Genomic DNA, 22,194 nt, shown 5'->3' with positions numbered 1-22,194 from the left:
TTGGAGAGGAGAGAGGGCGTGGGGCTCTTCCTCGGGCCGCGTGCCGGCAGAGGGAGCCGTGCATCCTCGTTTCGTATGCACAGCCTGACATGCCAATTAACAAATTAATTTGAAAGGTGCTGTGAGAGACGAGATTAGAACCAGGATCCTCCACCGGGCAATGGCTCAGCTAGTCTCACCGAGGCTGAGGTGGCCATGTCCTTCCCAAATCCCTCCTCTCTGCATTGGCACCCAAATTCACCTCTCGGGTGAACCCTTGGGTGGGTTTGATCTGGCCCAGCTTCTGGTGGCTGTGCAAGCCATGAACAGCCTCCATGGCAGATGTGGCAGAGGCTGATGCTAGCACCTTTGTCAGCTGGGCGTGTGGGCAGTGGGCAAGCCACAGATATATGCAGCAGGGCAGACCTGCAACTGTGAGCCTCCATGGACCGCAGCATGAGTGACCATGGGCTGTGGCTGACCCTGCAGATGTAGATATGGCTTTGCTTTGCCTTGCCCAGGACTTGGCAATGGATTAGCTAAGGCAGGCAAGAGCTTGTGAGCTGGATCTGGGGTTGTGAGGTCTGACGTGGTTAGTCCTGGCTTATGCTGGCTGACGATTCTGCTTCTTCCCTTTGTCACACAAAGCGATTGAGGCATGAAGTGAAATGCAAGCACTGAACCTTCCCCAGCTGGAGTAGCAAACACAGGTGAGCATTTATGGACTTTATATGAAAAAGCTGTTTACATTTCTGTGACATGTCTGGCTGGAGAGGATGCTGGAACCATCAGTTCAGGCTTGAATTGGTTTTGCACCTAGAGTACTGACGTGCTTTGGTGAATTAGAGATGGATGGAGAGTGCTTTACTGGAAGGTGATGGCAGCTGGATGAGCTGGTGGTGCTGGGCTGCTCTAGGAGAGATGTGAGCTCACATCGTGAGCCTGAGAGGCTCAAAGCATTGTGCAGGCAGCGTGGCAGCTTCTCACTGTGCCATGGCTGCTGCTTTCTTGTTAATGTGTTTAGAACAGGGTCAGTCTGACTTCTGCTGTGGCAGTGAACACAGCCAGCAGTGGTGTTGCTGTGTGTTTTGGGACTGTTGTGGGTTAACCCTGGTAAGGAGCTGAACACCACACAGCTGCTTGCTCACTCCCTCCCCCACTTCCAAGTAGGACAAGGATAAGAGGAAGAAAGAGTGAAAGCAAGAAAACTTGTGGGTTCAGAGAAAAATGGTTTACTAAGTGAAGAAGTGGAAGAGGAGAGAAAGAAAGCAAAACAAGGGATGCAAAGGCAAAGACTCACCACCTTCCATGGGTAGATCAATGCCCAGTCAGTCCCTGAGCAAAAGGTAGCTAACCCCTCTGAGCTCCCTCCTCTCCCTTTTTATTCCTGAGCATGACATTAGATGACATGGGATATCTCTTTGGTTAGTTTGGGTCATATGCCTGGTTGTGTCCCCTCCTAGCCTCTTGTGCACCCCTAGTCTATTTACTGAGAGGGGCAGAGTGAGAAACAGAGAAGGCCTTAATGCTGTGCAAACATTGTTCAGCAATAGCTAAAAGATTATTGTGTTATCAGCATTGCTTTGGTCACAAAACAAAACACAGCACCATGTGAGCTGCTGTGAAGCAAATTAACTCCATCCCAGCCAGACCCAGTTCAGGGACTGCTAAAGATCTGTTATTGCGTGCCGCTTTGGGATCCCTGCACTGTAGGAAGGTGCCTGGTGCCCTTTGCAAAAGAGCCTTTGTTAGACCCGGGCAGTGCACTGGGACATGTGGCCTCTGCCCTGTGGATCTGATGGCAAAGGGACATTCAGACTGTCCTGGGCACTGTCCATTGCCACTGCCTGTGATGCTGCCAGGCATGCTTTCTGTTTTGAGAAGCTAGAGAGACAACTGACTGCTGGAAAGCAAGCCTCATGGGGCAGGGCTGCATGTGTGCAGTGAGCTGCCAGCTCAGCTGGGGTTAATTAGCTTCAGTCCATCACAGTGGTGGAGCTAGCAGCACAGGATCTGACCTGTGACCACTCTCAGGGGGCTGTGGCTGTTGCTGAATCTTCCTTCAGTTCCTGGGCACAGGCTCCAGTCAGGTTTGGTGCTTCTAGGGAGGGCTCTTCCCAACCTTAGGCTGTCCCAGAACTAGAAAATCCTGCAGCTGAGTCTGTTGCATATACCAAGCACTGTCCTGGTTGTGAAAAGCTGTCTGCTGTGAAACAGAAATGAGAGGGAGGGACCATGAAGCACCAGGCTCAAAGGCATTTTCTTTAAACCACAGCTGAGCTGGGCTTAGGCAGAGGTAGGACACAACTGTCTGGTCCTGGCTTCCACAAGGTGACACGTGCATTTCCCGTGTGAGTGATCAAAGGCTGATGCTGAGACTCATCTCTATCTTTTTTATATCTAGTCCACCACTGTGCTATCTGGTGCCTCCCAAGTGTATTTAGAAATAGTAATGACAGTTATTACAGTGCTCCCAGTTGACTTCAGCCTAGTTGCCTTCAGCCAGTCCAATGTTTACCTCCCATAGTGTTAGGAGTGGTGGCGTACACTGCTCAGGCACCCGCTAGGGACTTTGGGGCTACGTGCGTGAGTTCTAACATGATTGTCATCAAACGAGCTAAAGCGGAGTATGGAAAGGGAGGAGGAAGTGAAAAAGCCCAGGGAATAAGAGGAGAGACAGTAAGGGTCTGCAATATAGTGACAGAAAGAGCAAGATGCAAATGGACAAAGTAGGTGAGAATGACAAAGCCAGAGAAAGCCATGTTTGCACGTGGGAAGGTGGGAGCGTGTCTGCGTATGTGTGTGCAGTCAGTTCTCCCCCTCTCAAGCATGGAACTGCTTTGGGGAAAGGGTGGGCACTCCTGGTGAGGGTACCCAGAGCCAGCTTCTTTCCATCTTTTTTGACTGTGAAGACCTTTCACCAGTACCCAGTGGCTGTTGGGGTGTGTGCTGGGTGGTGTGAATTAGGTCACAGGAGTCCTGCATCTGCACTGGAGCGTTCTAGGGGAGGCCCCTTGCTGAAGCGGTGCAAGGCTGCAAATGTGCAGTGGGTCTGAAGGACTCAGAGCTGCAAATTACTGCACCTGCCCGTGCGGGTTTCCATGCCCTCTCCTGCGTGCACGCATACTCACGTGTTCCAGCACGATTCTACTTGCTCACGTGTATGCATATCTCTCCTTGGCTCTATTCTTTCACATGCACTTTGTCCATTTGCTTTTCTGTCCTCCCTGTTGCTACTGTAATCTCCCTCTCTCTCTCTGTCTCTCTCTTTCTTTCTCCCTTTGTTCACTGGGCTGCTTTGCTGCCTCTTACTTCACGATGTCCCTCTATTCCTTTTGATAATAATAACATTAGAACCTACATACAAGGCCCCAAGGTCTCTGCTTTATGCAGATGCATCAGGAAAGACCCTTCAAAGCCTGTGTGCTGGAGAGAGAAAATTCTCAGTCTCACTATTGCCAGGACTGGCAGAGGTAAAGGGCCTGATTATGAAATATGACCTGTAAAAAACCCCACACCGTGTCCTGTGTACATCGTGGAATGAAGTGAAGATGCCAGTCTTGTTTGATTCTGGTTTACACTGATTGAGGAATTGGCCAGATAATCTCCCTTTATGACTTGCGCTGTGCAGAGGGGTTGTTCCCAGAGCTCCTAGTCTGTCCCTCCCTCATTGTGCTGTTTGTTTGGTAGTGACATTAAAGTGAAGCTACTTGTGGATTCTGTTCTAGTCTGCTGTGTTCACATGCTTCAAGCTTTCAGAAACATTCTCCTTTTCAACTGCAGTTTGCACATTTGTCCTCTGCTGAGAGCTGATGCTTCAGTGGGATGCTGAGGTCTGGTGGTTGGAAAGCAGCTTTTCTAGTGGCACACTGAGGCTGTCTTGTTTTGCATATGTGGTGCCCACTACATTTCCTTTCCTTAAAGGTCTGATGTGACTGCTGGATGCTGGTCCACCGTCTGCAAGTACAACACTGGAGAGGGTGGAGGAGGAATCAATTTTTTTTCACCTGACAAAATGGTCGGAATTTCTTGCAGAGGGAAGGCTAGTACTGTATCTGGCTTGCAGAATCATATCCAGAAACCTAGGATTTTCTTGTTGATTTGTCATAAGGACATGGCTCTGCTGCAGTAGTCCGGCATGATATCAATGATTCAGACTCTAGCTAGGGAAGGACTTCTGAAATCCGGAAAAAGTTTTAACACTTTAATTTTTTTCCTCTTGAAGTCCTTCAGGAAATGTGCATCCTGTCTGTAGTGGTCTCTTTCAGCTTTGTTCAGCCGCACTCCGCAGGTTTCTGATGCTTGCTTCCACTCCAGCGCTCTCATAGGTGAACCTTTTGTTATGCCTGTGTCGGTGCTTGTGTCCTAAATCTTGCCGAGAACTGGGTTTGGGAAAGAGCAAGCAGCAGGCAGTAAAACCAAAAGCCATCACCTGTTCCTGGCGTTTGGTGATGTCTGCAGCCCGTTTGATTTATAGACAGCAAAGGTCACTGAAGCAAAAGGCCATTTTGGCAGATTTGCTTACTCTTCATACTCTCTCAAAGCAGCATGACCTGTATGTGCTGTCATTACTCAAGAACAGTAAAATGAAACTGGGGGTGAGGTGTAGCAGCAGGACCCTCAGTTCTTGTCTCTCTGCAGTAAAGGACAGAAAGAGCAGGGAGGCCATAAAGCCCATGCCAGCCTCTTCCAGGGCACTGTTGGCCACTGTGGAGCCTTTTTGCTTGCACTCATGTTGGTGGCTGTATTGGGACTGGAAACCAGCAGGACCATCTCCTCCTTTCTTTGGGCAAAGTGACTTAGAGAGCCCAAGCACCCTTTCCAAGGAGAAACTTGGTCTCTCTTCTGAGCCGCAGACCTGGGGAATGATGTAATTTGCTCACACATCAGCAGCATTGGCAACTCTGCTTGGGTCCTAGGCATGAAGATTTTGGGAATCCAGACTGTGAGCACCTGTATGTCAGTGCTGGCAGCAGACAGCAAAGCAGGAGGCTCCTGGAGCAGGTGGCAGAGGTCGCTCTTGCTGAGAAGTCTAGTCCCATCCCAGGCTCATCAGGGTGGAATGGGTGGTTTGCCTTTCTACAGTGTTAGCTGTTGCTGCCCTTAGATCTGCCCATGGCATTCAGAGCGCTTATCTGCTCTGGGCTGCTGTGCTCTTGCTTGCTGCTCTCAGGAGAGCCCCTGATAGCTGAAGGTGGAGGAGGAGAGTGATTCCTCCCTGGACAGGGTATGCTAATGAAAAATAAACTGGATCTGGCTGGGTAAAGTCTTCGAACAGAACCTATAGGTATTGATGGGGCTGCTCTGTGGTGGCTGCCTCTCCAAGGGTGTGTGTCCCTTTGGACTCAGCCAGGAGTTGTTTGCAGTGCGGAGGGTGGCCAGCATCATTCTGCTTGCAGGGATGTGAGAAGTGTGATGGAGCAGCAGAGTAGGGAAAGCCTGGGTCGGTCTGACCAGTACAGGGCACACTCCCTGGGCAGACAGGACAGAAATGGAGCAGGGCCTTGTCACCTGTTGTGGAGTTTACTGGTGTGTTGGAAGAGCCAGGATCTGCCTTTCCTTAAGAGGAGGCAAGAGAACCAGCACCTCTCACCTCTGTCCACAGGGGAAGGCAGTAGGGCTAGTGTGCCTCTCTTCAAACTGTCCCATTGCTGCTTCTCTGCAAAATCTCCTCCTCTTGCTAGTTAATATCAGTATTCCATTTGTGGAACGGGCTACGCAATTAACACAAAGGTACAGTCATTCATTCTGACTGGAGGACTCATGGGATCAGATGTACTGGGGATAGGAAGCGGAGGCTTTCTGCTGGGAAAGAATGTCACAGCACAGCGGACACAGAAATGAAAAGCTATTAATAATGATCCCGGAACTTCACTTCCATCAGCTGTTTATTTAAAGGTGCTCCGTATTTAAAGCCTCCTGATTTATGTGGGCAATAACATTCACAGTCCTGGGATCACTTTTTTAAGCAAGGCTAATGGGGTGAAACCATCATACTGCGACAGTAGAGATCAAGCTGGGAAAATGATACTGGAGAGAAAAATAAACTATTGCCTAGATTATCCAGGAGCTACGCTGGGCTGGGAGTTGATGTGAGCTCCCTGCTCTTCCAGCATTTACTAAGGTTTTTACTTCCTTTTTCTTGTTCTTTGTGAACAGAATTTAGCAGGCATGGAAGGATATAAAAATTTTATTCTACCAGACAGGATGCTGAAAGCTTCTAGTTTTGCATTCAAGTGAAGTTTTGTCTGTAGTGCTGCCATGTGTAGCTGTTCTGCCACATAAGGCCCCAGGGGAGACGGCATCCCCATCCTCATCTCCAGGGGTTCCCATCCTGATTCAGCCCCATTCCTGAGGGACTGGTCCCTCCAGGAAAAGGGGTTTCTGCCCTCTTCTCTCTGTTGCTTGGTCTTTGCTTGCACAGCTGTGGTATCGGGACACCTCTGCCCTCAGCTGTGTGCCTGGAGAGGTGGAGATTAAATGCTCAGGGCTATGGCAAGGAGGGGGAGAACGGGCCAGTCTACTCTGGGGGAGGCCGGTTTCCATGGGATTCTCTTCACAGGGCTGTTCACCCTGGCAGCGTCAGCACAGGCTGCTTGGTGGGGCCATGAGCGCTGGGCCAGCACTGACCTGGCTGATGGATCTGGCACAAAGTTGTGATGTTTTCCTCTTCCTGCAGCAGGGAGGTTGGGTTGTGGGTGCAGGAAGGGCTTGGGGTGGGATTAATGTGAAAGCTGTGCCAGTTTCTTCTGAATCTGCCAAGCGAGCCCCTGGGGGACAGCAGTTGGTTTCACTGGCTCCCTCTGGATGTCTGGCAGTGTGTGCAGAAGGAGTGACAAATGTTGGGCATCCAGGGTATACGTGACTGGTAACTGCAAGGCAGTGAGCAGCTTTTGGCAAAACCTGCCTGTTTTTCCTGGGGAAGTGAAATAGCACTTACACCGCCGAGCTGCGGTACTGGCAGTTGTGGTTCATGTTGCTCTCGTCTGACTCCTGGAACACGACTCCAAGTGCTGTGCATCATCAGAAGCTAGTAGTGGTGATACGATTAGTAGAATGAAGCGAATGATTCCAAATAAACAATGCGTCTATCATTAATGATCGAATGCAAAATTTAGCCTATTGCTGTTGTCTGCAAGTTGCCTACAAGGAGGTCGTAGTCTTTTAGTCTGTTACAGGCTGGAGAAAGCCTTATCTAGAGCTCAATGGTGAACAGTGTGCTGTGAGGATTGCCTGTTTAGAGACCTGGCCCATCTGCTCCAGCATGTAGGTCCCTGTCCCAGCAAAAGGGTCAAATTCCTCCTGGTTGTGCTTTGTGAGGGGGAGGTGGGCTTTGCTTTGAAAGAGTCGCTAACTGGGTGACCATCCAGAGGCCCTTTTGGGTCTGTGAAGCTCTGGTGCCCTTTCTCAAGAACACCTTCTTGTTACTGGCCTGTTTCTGCTCAGAGTGCATCCTTAGGGACCCAGGGAGGGACTCTTGGGCTCTGATCGCCTGGGGCAGCCCTGAGGAGTGCGCAGTGGCTCAGTTCTTGCTGTGCTCCTCTTGGAGACACACACTTCCAAAGAGACTTGGCCAAAATGTGCTACCTGTGTAGGAGACTCAGCTACCAGGGATTTCTGCCAACTGTGGTGGATTATTCTGAGTAATGCTGCATCTTAGCAAAGCATATTTGCTTCCTGTTTGGGGGATGAGGCTGTGCAACATTCAGCTTCAGGTTCCTGAATTTCTGTGGTACCAGGGTTCCTTCCTTTCTCCCCAGTGTGTTTGCTTAGGAATTTCTGGAGAGCAGGAAGGTTTGGGGCTGGAGCCTCTTCTTCCACATCCAGAACGGCCTGTGTTTAGGCAGGACAGTGTTGCTCAGGTGGTGGTGTTTGGTGGTGATGACCGCATTTGGGAGTGATGTGTGCTGGAGTGGTGCTCTGGCTGCCACACGGATGCTACAGGGGCAAGTCTGGTAGCCTGGGTGGCTGAGGAGTGCAGATGCAGAGCAGCAGATTTTGGCAGGGTATTGTTGCAGAAATAATTGTTATCGGTTATACTATCTTGTTTCTAATTTTTATTTGATCAGCTCCTCTAAAAATAAAATAATTGTAATAGTTTTCTTAAGTGTGAAAGGTCAGGCTGAAATTGTCATTAGAGAGACAAATTACTATCATTCTTCCACATTTCTGACAGCTATTTATTGCTGCAGACCTTGTCCTGAGATGCTGAGGAACCACTTCCCTCTTCAGGCTGCTTTCGGCCTAAAGTACCTGCAACAGAAAGTTGATGCCTGCTTCTCATCTGGGCTGCGCACAACTTGATCGTCCTGTTACACCGGAAGAAAGTACTGCTGAAGCTGCAGGTGCGAGACCTGTGATGCAGCTCCCCCAGGTCTTGTCCTGCTTTTCACTGCTCTCTTGTTCTCTTTCATGACCTCCTCACTTCGGTGTGGGTGATCCTATGCTGACTTAGTCTTAGTCTCAAAATGGCAGTGTGCTGCCACAGGAAGAGACTTCCTTGATCTGATGCGCCTGTAAAGAGGGGTCACAGTCTCCCATTTTGAGGACTGGAAGATTTCCAGGGATAAAATTGCCAAGGGGATTAAAATGTATAGGGAAGAGGAGTGAGGAGCAGCGAGACCTTCCTGAAAGGGATGTGTGCCTACCATAGCATTTATTTAACTAGAGGATTGAGTCTGAGCCTGACCTTGAACCCTGAGGAGCAAATTGAAGGAAGTTACTTTGAACCCTTCTGGCTCAGTATAGTACCCACTTGTTATTCTCTGTTTTTTGGAATCTGGGGAGACTTTCATGAGACGTGGAAAGCTGCAGACAAGAAAGCTGTGAACATCTTCAATTTTCTATTTAATCATACAATATTGAATGATAAATAATTCATGCATCTGCCAAACATTTGCTTAAAAGAACCCAATTCCCTCCACATATGTCAAAGTGTGAGAATTCCATTTTGTGGCGTTTTTTTATTTTAATCTGTCTTAAAAGTCCTATCCAGATGCCCAGTTGTCTGTGCTATCAGCCTTGGTTTCACTCACCCTGTTTTGGGCAGTCTGGTACTTGTGCCTTGCCTTTCTTGTCACTGCTGCTGGCCTGCAGGGCCCAAAGAAGTGACAGCAGGAGGCGAGGAGGGGAGTGATGGTGGGCTGTGCCACGGGGATCAGCTCTGGTGGGCTGTGGAGGCTTGGGGGAGGTCCTCTGCCCTACTGCATGGAAGTGTTTTTGTCTCCTCATGAAGTAGTGGATCATAAAAGATGCGAGGCTGTTGGGAATGCAGCTTCTGACTCTATACAGAGCGTAAGGGGATGACTTTCAGATGAGGCTATCGATCCAGATCCTAAAATTAAAGACCTGCTCTGAGCTCTGGAGCTTTCTCTCCACAGCAGGAGGAACTCTGTCTACCCCAGCAGTTGTGACAGAGATACTGTGATGACTGCAGACATCTTCCCCATAACCAGCACCGCTCACCCTTGGTGTGTGGGGGCAAAGGATCTCTGATGCTCTCTCTGACAGTGGTGTCAAGACTAGGGTAAGGTTATGCAGGAAGCATGGTGGCTGGGTCAATGTCCATTGTTGTAGGCATTGGAGGAGCAGCAATGTCACCTTGTCCTCCTGTCCAGCTAGAGCTAGCGTCTCCTTTATGTGCTGTCTTTCAGCTTCAGCTGGGTGTTAATGCCAGTTTGACACTGACCTTCAGTTCCTGTTTGGCCAGTCCCCTGACTCAATCCAGTTCTTCAGAAGTTCCTTGCAATAGCCTTGACTAAGATAATCTCCTATAATTTATGGATTTTGCTTCCTACATGGAGTCCCTTGTCGTTTTCTGCCAGGTCATGACTGAATTCATTGCTTGTTTTTTCCCTTTCAGTTTTTATATCAGATTTGGGCTCACGGCAGTGGGGCTTCTCTTTTTCATTTGGTTGTGTTTTTGTTTCTCCCCTCTTGGCTTTTTGTCTCCCCTCTGCTGTTGAGAATTCAGATTCTTCTGCTGTTAATGATTCTGCTCACAAGCCTTTGAGCAGCTGGACCGATACGTCATTTCCTTTCTATGCTGAAGTATTTGGTGGGTCCTAGCATGCACAGTGTTTAGCAGCATACAGCTTTCCTATGCAAAGGGAAGACTAGCCATGCCCTGTCAGATCTGAGTGCTCAAGTGCTTTGTTTTGCTTTTTTTGCTAGCACTTCAGGCAATTTGTCAGGTTCACAGGAAAGAGTGACTCGCCTGTGATCCCTTAAATCATCCCTTGGGATCAGCCTTCTCTCTCCTGTTGGGTCAGAGGTGCCAGCGCTCCTGATGCGTGGGGCTTGGTGGGGTGGCAGCAGGAGTTTGCGCTGCAGGTGTTTTGCTGTGTGCCAGTGTCTGTGTGTCCAGTGGTGCCAGAGCTGACGGGTGTACCCTGAGCTGCTGGATACCCTGGCTTTAGCACTGCATCAAATTGGCAGAGAGGGCTGAAGAGGCCAGTGCCTGCTGGTGCTGCGTTGTCACTCAGGTGGCAGAGGCTTCTGCCTCTGGAGCAATGGAGGATTTGTGGTGGCATCATTCACGGCATCACTAGGGAGATTTCCACTGTGGGAGGCAGGAGGGAAACACCTTCTGCTGCTGCTCCTTTGAAGCTGTGCTGAGTGTTGCATGCATAACTGCAGCAACCAGGATCCTGAGGGGAGCAATGGGAATGTCCAAGGAGCAGGAGGGACTGGTGTGGGGCTGGTGTGTAATGGACGGGCTGTGCAAGCACTTGCACTACCTGTGCTGAATGGCAGGAAGGACCTGGTGTGCTCAAGGGCTCAGAACAGTGGCTGCTGTCTCTAGACATGGACTGCAGTCCTCTCTGGGGCTGTGGTTTCTCCCATCTGTCTGACTTGCCTCCTTGGCACTCAGAGGCAGAACTTTTGCATGCTCATCTGGGACGGCAGTTTGTACTGGAAGCTGATTGCTCTGCCTGATTAGTCAGAGCCTCCTGAGAGCTGTGGTCAGCTGGCTCTTTGTCTGGGGGTTGGTGCAGATGTGCTGGCCATGCTGGTGCGGCTTGCTGTGCCCGATGCGGCTTGCTGCACTCCAGCCTGCAGATGTGCCAGGTGTGGAGAAGCTTCATGCTTTCTGTTCCTTCTTGGCTTGGAGATGGTTTCTCCCAGGCCTGGGCAGAGGGAATCACGTATGTATTCAGGGCCACAGGAAGAAGTCTTTGCTTCCACCTCCTCTCAGAGATTGTTTTTAAAGGCGAATTAAAAATATTGTGTTCACGTAGACAAGGCATGAAAATTCCATATTTGGAAATGAATTGCTGCAGAGCGAGACCGTTATGGCTGTAAAACCCTCTTCCCTAAGGCAGACTTTGAGATTTTGTTTGCAATTAAAATTTCTTTGAAACTTGGACCAAAGAAGATTTAGAGGAAAAAATTTCCTGGACTTTGAAAATACTTTTTTTCCAAACAATGCTTGTGTGAGAGCTTTAACAAATACTGTTCCTCCCCGTGTGTCTGATAGCAGAAAACAATGGAACATGAGAAGTCAAAAGGTTGTAAATAGCTCCTGCTATGACAGTTGTTGCATTCTATTAAAATTTCTCACAGCAGCATCAAAGGGGGCAATAATTAAACTTAAAGCAACTTAAAAAGAAGGGAGAAAATGTATGTCTAGTCATACAGTCCTGAGCATTGTGTAGGTAGAAATTCCTCTGGAAAAACAACTTTACCTGGACTGTGTGCAAGTTTATCTGAGAAGAAAAGCAGAGGAAGAAGTCCCCTGCTGGGAGAATAATTCCAAGGAAATGGAAAGAGGAAACCCAGAGACTTACTTCAAGAACAAGCATGACTAAACTTTTACTAAGTATAATGGGCTTTCTGCCCTGTTGTTGAAACTGAGGCTAGGGTGACATTAGTGAGAAAACTTGATTTTATCATTATCTGCCTGTCTTCTGTGCTCTGTATCAGGGCTGAAGACTTGCTGAAAGGCAGATTGCTGTCAAACATCGCTTTGCACGGTATGGACCTGCACTTGGGATATGTTCATCCTGTAACTCTGGTTACACAAGCCTTTCACAGCATGAGTAAAAATAAAAATGATTTAAATATCCTCTTTCAAAAGCCTCTGCGGTTTTGAATCTCTTGGCCACTTATCTCCGGCATTTGTACACACTGTGATGCTATGTGCCATCCAGATCAATGTCTCTAGCCATCTCTCACTTGATTGGCAAAACATGTTGAGATTCTGAAAAGGACACCAAATTAGAGTATGTGTTCTGGAGAACACATTTATCATAGAATCATGGAATGCTTTGGATTGGAAAGGACCTTTAGAGGTCATCCAGCCCAACCCCCCTGCAGGGAGCAGGGACATCTTCAACCAGACCAGGTTGCTCAGAGCCCCATCCAACCTGGCCTTGAATGTTTCCAGGGATGGGGTCTCTACTACCTCTCTGGGCAACCTGTTCCAGTGTTTCACCACCCTCATTATAAAAAATTTCTTCCTTATATCTAGTCTAAATCTACCCTCCCTCAGTTTAAAGCCATTGCTCCTTGTTCTATCACAATAGGCCTTGCTAAAAAGATTTTTTCCCATCTTTCCTACAGTCCCCCTTCAGATACTGAAACGCTGCTCTGAGGTCTCCCTGCAGCCTTCTCTTCTCCAGGCTGAACAGCCCCAGCTCCCTCAGCCTGTCCTCGTAGGAGAGGTGTTCCAGCCCTCTGATCATTTTTGTTGCCCTCCTCTGGACTCGCTCCAACAGCTCCCTGTCTTTCTTCTGCTGAGAGCTCCAGAGTAGAGTGGCAGAATCACCTCCCTCGACCTGCTGGCCACCCTGCTTGTGATGCAGCCTAGGATACGGCTGGCCTTCTGGGCTGCGAGCGCACATCGCCGGCTCATGCCCAGCTTTTCATCCACCAGTACCCCCAAGTCCTTCTCGGCGGAGCTGCTCTCAATCCCTTCATCCCCCAGCTTGTGTTGATAGCGGGAGTTGCCCCAGCCCAGCTGCGGGACCTTGCACTTGGTCTTGTTGAACCTCATGAGGTTCACACAGGCCCACTTCACAAACTTGTCCAGGTCCCTCTGGATGGCATCCAGAGGGTGCACTCGATCTCACTAAGTCATTGATGAAAATGTTAAAGAGCACTGGTCCCAGTATGGACCCCTGAGGGATACGACTTGTCACCGGCATCCATCTGGGCATCGAGCCGTTGCCCCCTACCCTCTGTGCTGTGGAATGGAACTTGCAGTGCAGTGGCTATGATCATAATCAGTCTTGATGTGAGTGGGTATCCCACACCTTTGCTCTCATCAGTGTTGATGTCCCTTACAGAATTAGCCATGCATGTTAATGTATTCCAGCCAAAGATACTTGTTTTTGGTGACTGTGGGTAATGCAGTGCTGCAGAGTGCATTGGAACAGCAGCCAGGTTTTGGTGTTGGTCCCTAGCGTTTTACGTCTGCAGAGCATTCCCTGTAGGGCTGAGGGCTGGATGCCCTGACTATTCCATTGTCCAGCCCAAAGAGGTAATCGTAAAATGCCTCTTGGATGCTAGGAAGGAGCTGTGGGAAGTTACGGGGATATAGGTGGGTGCTTGGACTTGGTCCGGGTTTGGTGCGGTACTGAGGTGCGTTGTCAGAGGCAGCACGTGGGATGTTGGATGCTTGCATGTGATACACTGGTCGTGTGGCCTAGTCTAGGGTCAATACAGTATCTTATGTCTGGCAAGATTGCCTCCTCCCTCATCTCTAGTTTTTGAGGAGAAGTTCATAAAAGAAAAAAGTATCTTTGCCTTCTCTTGTCTTACAATATCTAGTAGAGAAAGTGAGCTCCAGAGAGCCTGAGTTCATGTCTTAGCCGTAGGCCTTGAGACTATGAACCATCTTAAAGCTTTGCAGCAGCCTTGCCATGCTTGTATTGCCTCCATACAACAGATGCTGGAAGCATGCTCTAGCCAGCCTGTTCTTTTTCCCAGGAAGGGGAGCATTAAGTGGATTTGAATTCTGTTTAACAGGAGGAGACGTGGTTACACACCGCATGCTGCACTGTAGGCAGTACTAGAGAAGAATTGCTGTTGAAGTAATTGCAGGCTTTTTGCTGCCCTGTCTCCCAGCAAGGTCTGTCTGAGGCTGGGCTGTCGTGCTGCCCACACTCTCGGGTGTGAGGCAGGTGGGCTCCCTGTGGATGCAGACTCTGCGCTGGTGCTAGTGTGGTCCCCAGAGCTGCTGTTGTGCTTGCACGTGGCCTCAGCTGTTCACTTACGGCTGACATGGCTGGCACGTGTGAATGGTGCTGGACCCTGTGCTGGGCTCCCTGGTCTCTGCTGTTGTTGCTGCATGCAGGAGATGGCAGAGCTGCCCTTCGGGCTCACCCTCTGAGCTCTCGAGTAAAGGCACACTGGGGTCAGGAGGTGCTGGGCAGAGAGTGGAGGGGCCTGGTTGGTGCTGGAGGTCTGCCTCTGCTATTTGGGAAGGATCTCCAGAGAGACTTGCATGTTTGGAGAAGGAGCTGGTGTGAAGCTGTGCTATCCTTGCTGCTCTAACAGCAAGGCGTGTCTGGCTGCTCGCTGGGGAGCCTAGCAGGAGCTTTTGTCTGTCTGACTCCTGTCCTGCGTTGTCTGCAAAGATGCTGTGGTCCTGCCTGTTGGAAGCAGCACTGCAAACCGCTGACAAGGATCTGTCCATGCTCTACATCCATCTCCAACCTGCCTCTTGCATCTCCCTGCATAGTAGCTATGCTTGGTGCCAAAGCTGACAAAACAGTGCCAGACCAGCGTGGCTTCCTCGTGACTGTGGTGAGAGATACCAGCTCCAGACCAGCTAGGCAGACCTGGGGATGCAGGCACAGCACAGCTCTTCCCCGGCCCGCTTTGTCATTGCATGGTCTGCCCTTGGGAAGCCAGGGGAGAGCGCAGTGTGAGGAACAACTGTCCAGCAGCACGAGACTCCACAAGCTCCCAGTTTTCAGCTGTGAGGTTGAGCTTCTTTATGCAAGTGCTAGAAGCAACTCCTAGCCCCTCCCTGGAAACTGTCCCTGCTGTGCTGCTGTCTGCTCCTTCCTTGTCTTTGTTGGGTAGCGGGGCAGGAGCTGAGTAATTGACCTCTGGTTGGGATCACCCCTCCCTGGGCTTTTGGAGCACTACTGCCCTGGCTCTGGGACTCCAGCCGTGCTGGGCAATAGTACAGTTTTGAGGGCTGTGTACAGTAGGGCTGTGAGGTATTGGGCGGTGCTATCTTTGTGTGCTGTTGCCTGCCTGTGTCTTCCTACTTTCCTCTGCCTGCTTTCCCCTGCATCAGCCTGCATTTGTAAAATGAAATAAATATTGACACGGCAGGGAGGCTATTCAATTTGTCCTGATCACTGGGCTGCGGTGAGTTCTGACAGAGCACAGTGTAAAACATAAGCTCAGGATGTAATTTCTATTGTCAACATGATGTACAGTATGGCTGTGCCAAATACACACCAACAAACTGCACAAGCTTTTGTGAGAAGGGGGAGAGTTGTGCTGATAATTGGGAATCAGGGATGACAGAGCAGCAGGAGAGAGGCCATCACCCTGGGTCCAGGCTGGTGCAAGAGTCTGGTGCTTCACTGCATGTACAAAAGCCTGCCTGGCACAGCAAGTGCCTGGGCACGCTGCTGTGTGGGTGCTTGCATGCTGTGCACCTGCAGCCGCATGCTGCTGTCTGCTTGGGATGCTGTGCTGCAGGCTGGTTCTGGCTGCAACAGCAGCATCTCCCACTCATTATTTATGGCTCCGCTGCTCACATGTCGCAGAGACAAGTGGCACTTCCAGCTGTTGGTGAAAGCTCTTCAGTAACACGGGGAAATAAATGTTGTGCTAGTCTTGGTTCCTGTGCACAGGATCTTCGGTGGTGCTTTGCAGCCCTGGGGTACTTTGAATGTGCAGACCGCTGCAAGGGCTTGGACCTGGGGTTCTTGGGTCCGCTGCCTCTAGAAGAGGTCTGTGGTGTGACAGCCAGAAAGAAGGGTGTGCACACTGAGAAGAGGCAGGACACTGACCCTGGCTGTGGCCTGAAGCTGTCACAGAAGAGAAACAGGCTGAGAATTTATGGGTGGAGAAGAAGAATCCAGTTTGGCAATGAGCCCTACTACAGATGTGTCTCTGGCTCAGTGTTTCGTGGTAGCTCTGGGTACTAAGGGCTGGAGCTCATGATAGGTTGCCATAGATGGGCTTTGCAGTCTGGGACCTGAGTATCTTAGAGGTGCATGGAGGCAAACTGGAACATAGGAAGAGCATGCAAGCAGCTCCACTGAGTTGAGTGTAGCTGTACTTTGGACATGAGACAGCTACCAGCAAACCACATTGGTTCAGATGTAGCAGTAAGATGAGGAATCTGTTAAATATAAAAAGCAGCATAATGGCTGAGACTCTAAACACAAGGTTGTGGTTCCCACAGCAACGGCAGCCCAGCCCATGCTTGCTCAGCGGGACTCTCCTCTCCGTGGCAGTAGATGCTCTGTGGAGTGCTCAGATGCAACAGGGCTTAGCAAGCTGCCTTGGGAACTGTGGGCCAGCTCGTCCGCCAGCCGGGGAGCAGCCCTGCTGGAGCTGTACTTGCCCGCTGCTGCAGCTTTTGCCCTCATCTTCCTCTTCTCTGCCTTTCTTTAGTGTGTGCATTTAAATTGTTGCTTTTACTGGTTTATTGATACTTTTTAGGATTTAGCTACTTCCTTTTTATATATGCTGTAACTCTGGCAAGGCTGAAAGAAAAGGCGCAGTGCCTGTTTCGGAATGAGTAGCAGCACCATCCCTGCATGCATGCAGGGCTGGCTCTAGTATGTGGCTTGTGTAGTCAGGTCGTGGAGGAAATCCAGCTGCCACTCAGGTGTGGAATGGTACGATGAGGGGAAGAATGAGGATGGCTTCTGCTGCCCTGACAGATCCAGTGTTGATGCTGTCTGCCAGCTGTGTGCCCTGAGCACTACGTGCTGGAGACAGACAGGGCTATGTGCTGCCTTCCTGCCAGCTCAGGGCCCTTGGATGCTGATATTACTCAAAGTGCCTGGATTTGTGCCGGTGGGCTGGCTTTCAGCCTCCGCACGTGTTCAGGAGGTCTTCAGTGGTTGCAGAACTTGTCTCTGGCAGTGGCATTGCTGTGTTGTCAGGCTTCTGGCAGAGCTTTATAAACCAGCATGGAGTACAGTGGATGGCAAGGAGAGGGTGTCAGGGTGGGAGACTTCAGCAGCTGGTGACTGCCTCTCCCCAAGACTCTGCTTACATAGTAGTGCTTGAGAACATGTGCAAATGGACTATTTGTTAATTTCTCTTTCTGGCAGTTGCATTTAACAGGTACAACCCATTTGTACTCAGACTTTGGACACATCTGGAGGTGTTGCCTTCAGAAGTGCTGCAGAGTGGCAAGGGCAGAGATGCTGCATAGGGTGTTCTTCCCACACTTACCGTTTGCGCTGGGTGCTGGCCTGAAGCTCTTGCTCTGGCACAGCTTATGCTGTTCAGTTTATTGACATCTCTCACTGTCTGGGGAACTTACTCCAAAATAGCCAGATATTTCCCAGATGTGAGAAATCGGAGAGGTGTCGTTTGTGGCAGTGGTGCATTATATCTTGTTATATGTATCTTACATATATATCCATGTAAGGGTGATAAAATAGGTTTGTGCGCGTCCTGTTATTGTCATTGTGTCTTGCTCTGAACTCTGCTGCAGGTGGAGCAGCCTCAGCTCCATTGCTCCAGAGCAGGGACCTTTATATCTGTGTTTGATCTATGAAGGCTGCAGCTACTTTACTCTGTCAAACTTCTAACAGGATGGGAAGGAATGACTCAGTCCGTCAGCCATATACAGGTCATCTTGCTCCCCTAGGTATAGTCGCCAGTCTTATATATGTTGGTGTTTTATGATAGGGGTTCTTACCAGATTGGCAAGAATAGCTGGCCCTTCAGGAGCAGCTGCAGGAATGGTTTCTGTGTGGGGGCCTGATGTAAGCGCGACTCATGCTGTTGCCAATGACCTTACGTGGCTGGTGTGAAGGTGTCTTAATAATAAACGGTCTGGCAGGGAAGAGGGGTGGGGAGGAATGTTAGTGCTTCTGTACCACGCTTGCTAACATAAAAATACACTGGAGACTTTGTGCTCCTTGGAGCATGAAGTGCACAGGGCTTGCAAATGTGACAGCTGACGTGCATGTGTGTGTAGAATATGGCATGTGTACATGGAGGGGAAAACACGTGTGTACACCCAAATGAGGCACAAATACGGACAAAAGAGAGCGCCAGTGTGTATGAGGCCTCTTAGCTGTGCATGGGATGGAACGTGAGTGTAAGCCCTTGTGTGTGAATAGATCTGTGCACATTGCATGACACACTGCTTGTGAACAATGAATGGGCAGTGCCGAATGTTGCCTGGCACTAATGCCCCATGTTTCTCAGTAAGTGTTTGTCCAGACACGCAAATGCAGAAATGACAGTGCAGCTCACTGGATGCTATGGAAATCTGCCCTGTTGGTGCAGTCACACTAGGGGAATGGCAAGTGCAAGGAAGAGCGAGGGAAATACGTGTGAGCTGCCCCTGCTCTGAACTGCTAGGGCTTTTTAGAATCATGCAGGGGACTGCGCGGAACACAGTGCAGTTCCACTTCTATGGGAAGTAGATGGCTGTCTAGTCCAGGGTCATCCCCCGTTCCATTCATCCTCTTTACCCCTCCTATTTAGAGCAACAGATGACAGGAGATTAATTCTGCAAACTGGTGAAGATGTGCATGTTGCATGAGTAGTTCTGGCTGTGGCTGGTGTCTCAGAGCTCTGGTGGAAGCTTGGGGTGTTGGCGCAGGGAAAGATGGATGCTGCGTACCCATGCCCATCTCCTGATCGGGCCTTTTCTCCCCAGGTGCTCAGTGAATGCAATCTACCCTTGGCCACAGGTCTCACGTCTTTATCCTTAGTGCCTTGCAAGTGGCTTGAGGCTTATTCCAGAGCCCTTTCTTAAACTTAGCTTTAAAGTCAGCCAGGTGGTGAGTACTTGAAGAGATGCTTTTCTGCTAGCCCATGCTGCAGAAGTGAGATGCCAGGAAAACTTCTACCAAGAAGACTAGCAGTAGTGGCTGGACAGCCAGCACCTCGTGCTGTCAGGTGCAGGCATCCCCCAGCGTGAGCCTTGTCTGTTCAGGCAGGACTGGTGTGCTCTGGCCCTGTGCGGGCAGCAGCAGCTGTGCAGTGCCAGGGGTGCTGCCTACACGTCTCCCACCAGCGCAGGCAGTGGTGACACCCTGCCAGCCGCAGACCTCGCTGCCCTTGGCAGCCAGGGCAGCGTGGTGAGGAGGCATCCTCGGCACCAGGGATCCTTGGTCTCAAGTCCCTGCTGGAGAAAACGTCCATAGTGATGAGAGCCCTGCACCCTGCTGCCCTCCCTTCCGGGGTCCCTGCTCTAGCAGGACCTGCGGGGCTGGGCTCTGCTGTGGGACATCTGGGGCAGGGCAGGGTGGGAGATACTGACCCAAGGCTGCATGGGCAGCAAGGGGGGACATGGAGCCCCGCTCCCACACCACCACTGACACCTTGGCCTTTTCCAGGCTCTTGGGGATGCTGCCGGCTGCCCTGCACCTTCCTGCGTGAGCCAGCAGAGGATGGAAACGACCAGCATCAGCAGGGCAAAGGACCCTTTGCCAGGTGCTGGGATGTGCACCCCCTGAAGATGGGAGTTACAAATGGGCTTGTGAACTGCACGTGCGGCACGGGGGTCTGCACTGCCAAACCCCTCGCACAGTAGTCCAGGGCCAGCGTGGGACAGGCAGACGTTGACCACAGCAGCTCATCCTTTTAACTTCTTTGTGAAACCATACCTGGAAAAGCTTCCCTTCACTTCCTGTGAATGACGGTTGTGGGTGCCTGTGCCTCGCACACCACTGTGGAGCTCCCTGCCTGCTGGTGGGGTGCACAGGAGGCTGTGTGTGACCCTGCTCCCCAGCGAGACCAGCGGCAGCTGAGCACGGAGCCGTGCAGCTCTGTCCCCAGGGACAAATGCCAGCTGCCAGACTCTTCTCCGGAGACCCAGGAGCAGCCCGCGAAGCACCAGCACTGACTGCTCCCGTGCTAGCAGCGGGTGGTCTGGGACGCCTGTTGTCACAGATGTGACTCCAGCCTGCTGGGATGGGAGTGCTCCAGCTGCAAGACACGGCATGCAGCAGGGATGGGGATGCTCTGCGTTGACTGGTGAGCCCCACGCTGCTAGTGTGGACTTTCCTCCTCCTCTTCCCTAAAGGAAGCTAGTGGCCTGTCCAAAAGCTACTGCTCATGCAGCCTCCTAGAGTGCAATGGCGAAGGGTCTGCAGGGCTTCTCGTGGACCATGCTGCTGCTGTTCTGTGCCATCCAGGAGCTGGGGGCCTGGGCCATGCACACTGCGGTGGAGGGCCCTGGCCTAGGGCAGCCGGAGGACCCTGCGCTGCTGGCCGGTGGGAGAGTGAAGCGTGGCTGGGTCTGGAATCAGTTCTTTGTGGTGGAGGAGTACACGGGCACGGAGCCGCTGTATGTGGGGAAGGTAAGCTAAACCTATGTCTCCATGGGGCTGACCAAGCCAGTGGTGGAGCAGGGCATGCTGGCAGCATGGCCAAGCCTGGCAGGGAGGAGAGGGCCTGCATTAAGGTTGCTCATGGGGGCCTGGCTGGAGAAGTACTCTATGGACTGTGATGGCAGGAGCCAGGTCCCTGCTAGGGTGGGGGTTGGTGAGGTTAATGTGCTGCCAGAGACTCTAGGGCAGGAGCACACCAAAATTCACATCAGTGTTCTTCCAGTTGTGTGCTGGGTTCCCGTGGTGTTTGGGGTGGGTGCAAGAAGGGGTGCAGCTCGGGGTGTTTTGGAGGCAGTGGGGAATGCTCAGCCCCATCTTTGTGGGTGGACCTGTTGGGCTGGAGCAGATGTGTAGACCAGGAAGAGCTGGCAGGGCAGGCATTTGCTCATGCTGGTCCCTGGTATGTTTTGGGAGGCAAAGTGCTGCTGTAGCACAAAGGGCCTTCCTGCCCCAGCAATTGCTGCCATAGGTGCAACCCTGACTTCCTGAAGATTGTCCGTTCCTGGTCCTGTAGCCCTTTCAGCAGGGGAATAATGTGCTGGGTTTTCACAGAATCACAGAATGTTTGGGGTTGGAAGGAACCTCTGTGGGTCATCTAGTCCAACCCCCCTGCCAAAGTAGGGTCACCTACAGCAGGCTGCACAGGACCTTGTCCAGGCGGGTCTTGAATATCTCCAGAGAAGGAGAACCCACAAGATCTCTGGGCAACCTGTTCCGGGGCTCCGTCACCCTCAGAGTGAAGAAGTTCTTCCTCATGTTCAAACGGAACTTCCTATGGTTGAGTTTGTGCCCATTGCCCCTTGTCCTGTTGCTGGGCACCACTAAAAAGAGTTTGGCCCCATCCTCCTGACACCCACCCTTGAGATATTTATGGGCATTTCTAAGGTCCCCTCGCAGCCTTCTCTTCTTCAGGCTAAACAAGCCCAGCTCCCTCAGCCTTTCCTCATAGGAGAGATGCTCCAGTCCCCTCACCATCCTTGTAGCCCTCCTCTGGACTCTCCCGAGTAGTTCCTCATCTTTCTTGAAGTGGGGAGCCCAGAACTGGATAGAGTACTCCAGATGGGGCCTCACTAGGGCAGTGTAGAGGGGGAGGAGAACCTCCCTTGACCTACTGGCCACACTCCTCCTAATGCATCCCAGGATCCCATTAGCTTTCTTGGCAGCCTTTGTTTCATGGCCCTTCCCCATGCCTCCCTCCTGGTCCTAGAAGGACAGTGCCCTGTTGGACCTGCAGGCTACTGCAGCTGTTTTCCTATCTAATTCTCTCTGCAGACTGGGTCTGGCAGAGGAGATGCCCCATTCTAGTTATGGCATGGACATCCTTCTCCTGTTTGTGACCAGAGCAAGGTTGTTGCAGGATTTATGTATCTCAGGCTGGCTTGCACAGTTTGGTGTGGGTGTGCAGTGTTTGGAGGGACCCTGAGGGCCAGCACTGGTGATAGGGCTTTCCTAGAGCTTCCCAGGAGCTATGCCCATCAGGCCTGTACTGCGGGCACTCCTGGGTGCTGGCTGGGAGCTGCACTGTGTTGCTATGCAGCTCCCAGGGCCAGACCCTCACTGGACTTTGCACAGGCAGTGGCACCAATGAATATCCAGGCAGAGGTACTGAGAAGTTTTGGGCTTGTTGTAACCAGTGCACACTGCTCTGCTGTGAGAAGATGTGATAGTGGTCACTGGAAGCACGCTGGTCTCCCTGTGCTGGAAAAGCCCT

The 22,194-nt window shown here is 51.1% G+C and overlaps 2 protein-coding genes across 5 annotated transcripts in view; both read left to right on the top strand.

Annotated features, from left to right (window-relative positions):
* The window catches only part of SLC35H1 (solute carrier family 35 member H1), a 74,916-nt gene extending 55,226 nt beyond the window's left edge, over window positions 1-19,690 (top strand). The window contains exon 10 of one of the 2 annotated variants that reach the window (XM_075438860.1): window positions 19,488-19,690. In XM_075438860.1, coding sequence (XP_075294975.1) covers window positions 19,488-19,684 — 197 coding nt within the window. In that variant the 3' untranslated portion in view covers window positions 19,685-19,690. The remainder of the gene's footprint in view (window positions 1-19,487) is intronic. The other variant, XM_075438857.1, reaches the window with a different exon arrangement.
* A 538-nt stretch (window positions 19,691-20,228) lies between these two features.
* Window positions 20,229-22,194, top strand: part of CDH22 (cadherin 22) — a 60,567-nt gene continuing 58,601 nt past the window's right edge. For 2 of the 3 annotated variants that reach the window (XM_075438853.1, XM_075438852.1), the window contains exon 1: window positions 20,229-20,453. In XM_075438853.1, coding sequence (XP_075294968.1) covers window positions 20,229-20,453 — 225 coding nt within the window. The remainder of the gene's footprint in view (window positions 20,454-22,194) is intronic. The other variant, XM_075438854.1, reaches the window with a different exon arrangement.

This window comes from Opisthocomus hoazin, chromosome 18 (genome assembly GCF_030867145.1).
Source record: "Opisthocomus hoazin isolate bOpiHoa1 chromosome 18, bOpiHoa1.hap1, whole genome shotgun sequence".
Classification (NCBI taxonomy): Eukaryota; Metazoa; Chordata; class Aves; order Opisthocomiformes; family Opisthocomidae; genus Opisthocomus; species Opisthocomus hoazin.
The sequence above is the reverse complement of the archived record's forward strand: the minus strand, read 5'-3'. Positions and strand labels throughout refer to the sequence as shown.